At 53.3% G+C, this 4,141-nt stretch overlaps 1 protein-coding gene across 1 annotated transcript; it reads left to right on the forward strand.

The window, feature by feature from the left end:
* Positions 1 to 271: 271 nt before the first annotated feature.
* LOC113225031 (hexokinase-1-like) lies at positions 272 to 3,667 on the forward strand (the record flags this gene model as incomplete). The annotated part of the gene is made up of 2 exons (XM_026455306.1): positions 272 to 618; positions 2,779 to 3,667. Coding segments are annotated over 2 exons (492 nt in total), but the record flags the coding sequence as incomplete, so codon positions are not given.
* Positions 3,668 to 4,141: the final 474 nt, after the last annotated feature.

Raw genomic sequence — 4,141 nt, forward strand, 5'->3', positions numbered from 1 at the left:
ACCTCGCCCGGCTAGTTTTTTGTAGTTTTTAGTAGAGACGGGGTTTCACCGTGTTAGCCAGGATGGTCTCGATCTCCTGACCTCGTGATCCGCCCGTCTCGGCCTCCCAAAGTGCTGGGATTACAGGCTTGAGCCACCGCGCCCGGCCATATATTAGAATGTTAATAGCATTTTCCTAGATGTTGAGACAGTGAATGGTTTAAATTTTCCAATTTTTATTTTGCTAAATTTGCCAAATTCTCCACAATTTAACATGTAACACTTGCCCTTGACTCTGTTTGTGGATGAGTACAGTGACTGGGGGGGGGCATCCTTCGGAGGCGGTCCCCAGGCTGCTCTTGTGGGTCCCACTTCATCCAGCCCTCTGGCTTTTGTCCCCCACAGTGACCGATTAGCACTGCTCCAGGTCCGGGCCATCCTCCAGCAGCTGGGTCTGAATAGCACCTGCGATGACAGTATCCTCGTCAAGACCGTGTGCGGGGTGGTGTCCAGGAGGGCCGCGCAGCTGTGTGGCGCAGGCATGGCTGCGGTGGTGGATAAGATCCGAGAGAACAGAGGACTGGACCGTCTGAACGTGACTGTGGGAGTGGACGGGACGCTCTACAAGCTTCATCCGCAGTGAGTGGGCCTTCCAGTTGGGACATGCAGAGCTTGCTGGGATCCCTTTGGATTAGGGGGTATCAGGGTGTGGTTCATGCTGGGGAAATTCCCTGCCGGAGCCCAACCAGCCTAAAGGCTGTGCGTTCAGGAACTGGAGATTATCCGGGACAAGGTAATGAACAGTTTGTAGGGTTTGACTGGGATCCTTAGGGAGATACAGAGAAGTGGCCTCACTTGGCCAGCTCACACCAGTGGCATGACGTGACCCTCACCCCACTCCTCCTAGGCCCTGTTAGGTGGGGGCTGGGCAGTGGGAGAGGAGGTGAGGGTGGATGTGGGCTCACTCATAAGCCTGGTGAGCTGTAGCCAGGCCAGAGGCTGCGTTGGGTAAGTGGGGAGAGGATATTAAGAAAGGGGAGGAGCCAGGTGCAGTGGTTCACACCTGTAATCCAGCACTTTGGGAGGCCTAGGTGGGAGGACTGCTTGAGTCCAGGAGTTTGAGACCAGCCTAAGCCACATAGTGAGACCTTCTCTGTACAAAAACATTTTGAAAATTAACCGAGGATGGTGGTGAATGCCTGTAGTCCCAGCTGCTCGGGAGGCAGAGGCAGGAGGATTGCTTGAGCCTGGGAGGTGGAGATTGCAGTGAGCCCAGATCACGCCACTGTACTCCAGCCTGGGCAACAGAGTAAGACCCTATGTCAAAAAATAAAATGGGAAAGGAGGAGAGCCACTCTCTTGTTCATCTGCTGAATCAGTTTGCTAAGACTTGGAAGGGCGGGAGCGGTTTGTGCCCTGGGCTTCATGGCAGGGAGGGGTAGGGAGTGGCTTCTCTCTTGTCAGGCGTCTGATCCCCCATGCCAGAGAAGGATATGTGATTGCACTTGCTGTGTGATTGTGATCCACCGCATGTCTCAAAGCTTGGCTTTTATGAATAGGGTGACCATATTTATTGTCTACACTAAGGTAGTCTTGCCAGTCAGGAGTGCTAATAATTATTACTCTGGGACTGTAGGCAAACTAGGACCATCCCGGATAAATGAGACCACAGTGTCACCCTACTTATAAACAACCTCACCCGACTCAGTGTAGACGTTACCTGCTTACCTCATGGCCGTGGCTTGGGGTGGAACCATCTGTCTTGCTCCATCCTCACCTCTGTCTCTCCCGCATAGTAGCTCTCCTTGCCATCAGCTGAGGCAGCACACAGGAGTGGTTTAGAGCTAGGCTTTAGCCACATACTCTTGGATTTAACCCTGGCGCCGTCACTTAGAATCTATGTGCAGTTGCTTAATCCCTGCAAAATCTCATCTTCCTCATGGGGTGGCAGCCACTGGCAGGACTAGAAATTAGATCTATAAAGTATGGGACACCTGGTAGGTCCTCAAACTCCTTGGCTCAAGCGATCCTCCCACCTTGGCCTCCCAAAGTGCTGGCATGAGCCACCACACTTGGCCCACCTAATAGGTCCCCAACCAAGGGCAGTGACTACTTTTGAGAACCCCAAGCATCTTCAGCCTGAGCCTGCCTTTCATTTTCAGCCCAAATTGCAAGTATGTAGATTCAGCCTTTGTTCAGATACTGTCTTCACTGGAGGGCATTTCTGTCTTTGGGAGCCAGGCTGTTGATGGTTGGGGGCTGGGGGTGTCAGGGCTGCAGCTGGAGGTGGGTGATACTCATTCCTGCATAGCCTCCTGAACCGATCCAATGCTTGGTCTGCTTGGGCCTGCCTTAATGATCCATATCGGCCCCTAACATCCTCCTTGGTTTTGAGGTCCCCTTGGAGCCTCAAGCTCCGACGTGGCTGTATGTGTTATTCATGTCCTAGCCCTCATAAGCCATACAGGGCAGTTGTGTTTGGATTCCCATTTGGGCCTCTCTGCCGAAACCTGTGACAATGGGATTGACCGTAGGCCCACTGTCCTCCCAGCCATTCTCAACTGGCCACAGCTGCTTCTAAGCAGCCTCCCTCCCAACCGTGTTCACGCTCCTTATTGTCGGGTTCAGAGTCTCTTTGACTTCCGATGCTTATGCCCCAATATACCCATCACGAAGTCGAAGAATCCTAAGTCAAATCATCACCAGTCAGGGGGCTGTCTGTGCTTTGGTGTTTTCAGGTAGGTCCAGCATCTCTCATCTTCCTCCAACTACCTTCTCCTGTTTTCTCGTCCTTTTTAGCTTCTCCAGAATCATGCACCAGACAGTGAAGGAACTATCACCAAAATGTAACGTGTCCTTCCTCCTGTCTGAGGATGGCAGCGGCAAGGGAGCCGCCCTCATCACGGCCGTGGGCGTGCGGTTACGCACAGAGGCAAGCAGCTAAGAGCCCGGGATCCCCAGCCTGCTGCCTCTCCAGCACTTCTCTCTTCGAGCGGCGACCCCCTACCCTTCCAGCGAGTTGTGCTGGGAGACGCCGATGCCGGGGCCCGCCGGCGCGGGGAGGAAAGCAAAATCCAACTAATGGTGTATATTGTAGGGTACAGAATAGAGCGTGTGCTGTTGATAATATCTCTCACCCGGATCCCTCCACACCTGCCCTGCCACTCTGCATGGTTTGATTTCGACCTGGTCCCCCACGTGTGAAGTGTAGTGGCATCCATTTCTAACGTATGCATTCATCCAACAGTTATTTATTGACTGGAGATGGAAAGTCACACCACCTGATGGGCCTTCTGGGCCTCCAAAGCCCATCCTTGGGGTTCCCCCTCCCCGTGTGAAATGTATTATCACCAGCAGACACTGCCAGGCCTCCCTCCTGGGGGCACTGCCTGAAGGCGAGTGTGGGCATAGCATTAGCTGCTTCCTCCCCTCCTGGCACCTATATGGCCTGGCATCGCATCGTGGTGTGTCAATGCCACAAAGTCGTGTGTCCGTGGAACCAGTCCTAGCCACGTGTGACAGTCTTGCATTCTGTTTGTCTCGTGGGGGGAGGTGGACAGTCCTGCGGAAATGTGTCTTGTCTCCATTTGGGTAAAAGGAACCAACCAACAAACAATGCCATCACTGGAATTTCCCACCGCTTTGTGAGCCATGTCGTATGACCTAGTAAACTTTGTACCGATTCAAAGACCCAAGTGATGCTTAATGGCTGGGGGCGGGGGGACAGGCGGAGGGGGGCGCGGTTTCTTGGGATGTGGCAAAGACCAAACGTTGGGGGAGTTTTGTGGCCTTCTGGGTGGAGGAGGTTTTTTTTTTTGAGATGGAGTCTTGCTGTCACCCAGACTGGAGTGCAATGGCACAATCTCAGCTCACTGCAACCTCTGCCTCCCAAGTTCAAGCGATTCTCCTGCTTCAGCCTCCTGAGTAGTTGGGACTACAGGCACTCATCCCTACATCCGGCTAATTTTTGTATTTTTAGTAGAGATGGGGTTTCACCATGTTGGTCAGACTGGTCTCGAACTCCACACGTAAGTGATCTGCCTGCCTCAACCTCCTAAAGTGCTGGGATTACAGAACAAGGCCACTTGGCTTCCAGGCTGCTTGGGTTCAGTGAGAGGACCGCAACACTGGTCCCCTCTCTGCCATCCCCCCACGGATCCTG

Source organism: Piliocolobus tephrosceles, chromosome 9 (genome assembly GCF_002776525.5).
Source record: "Piliocolobus tephrosceles isolate RC106 chromosome 9, ASM277652v3, whole genome shotgun sequence".
In the NCBI taxonomy this organism is placed as follows: domain Eukaryota; kingdom Metazoa; phylum Chordata; class Mammalia; order Primates; family Cercopithecidae; genus Piliocolobus; species Piliocolobus tephrosceles.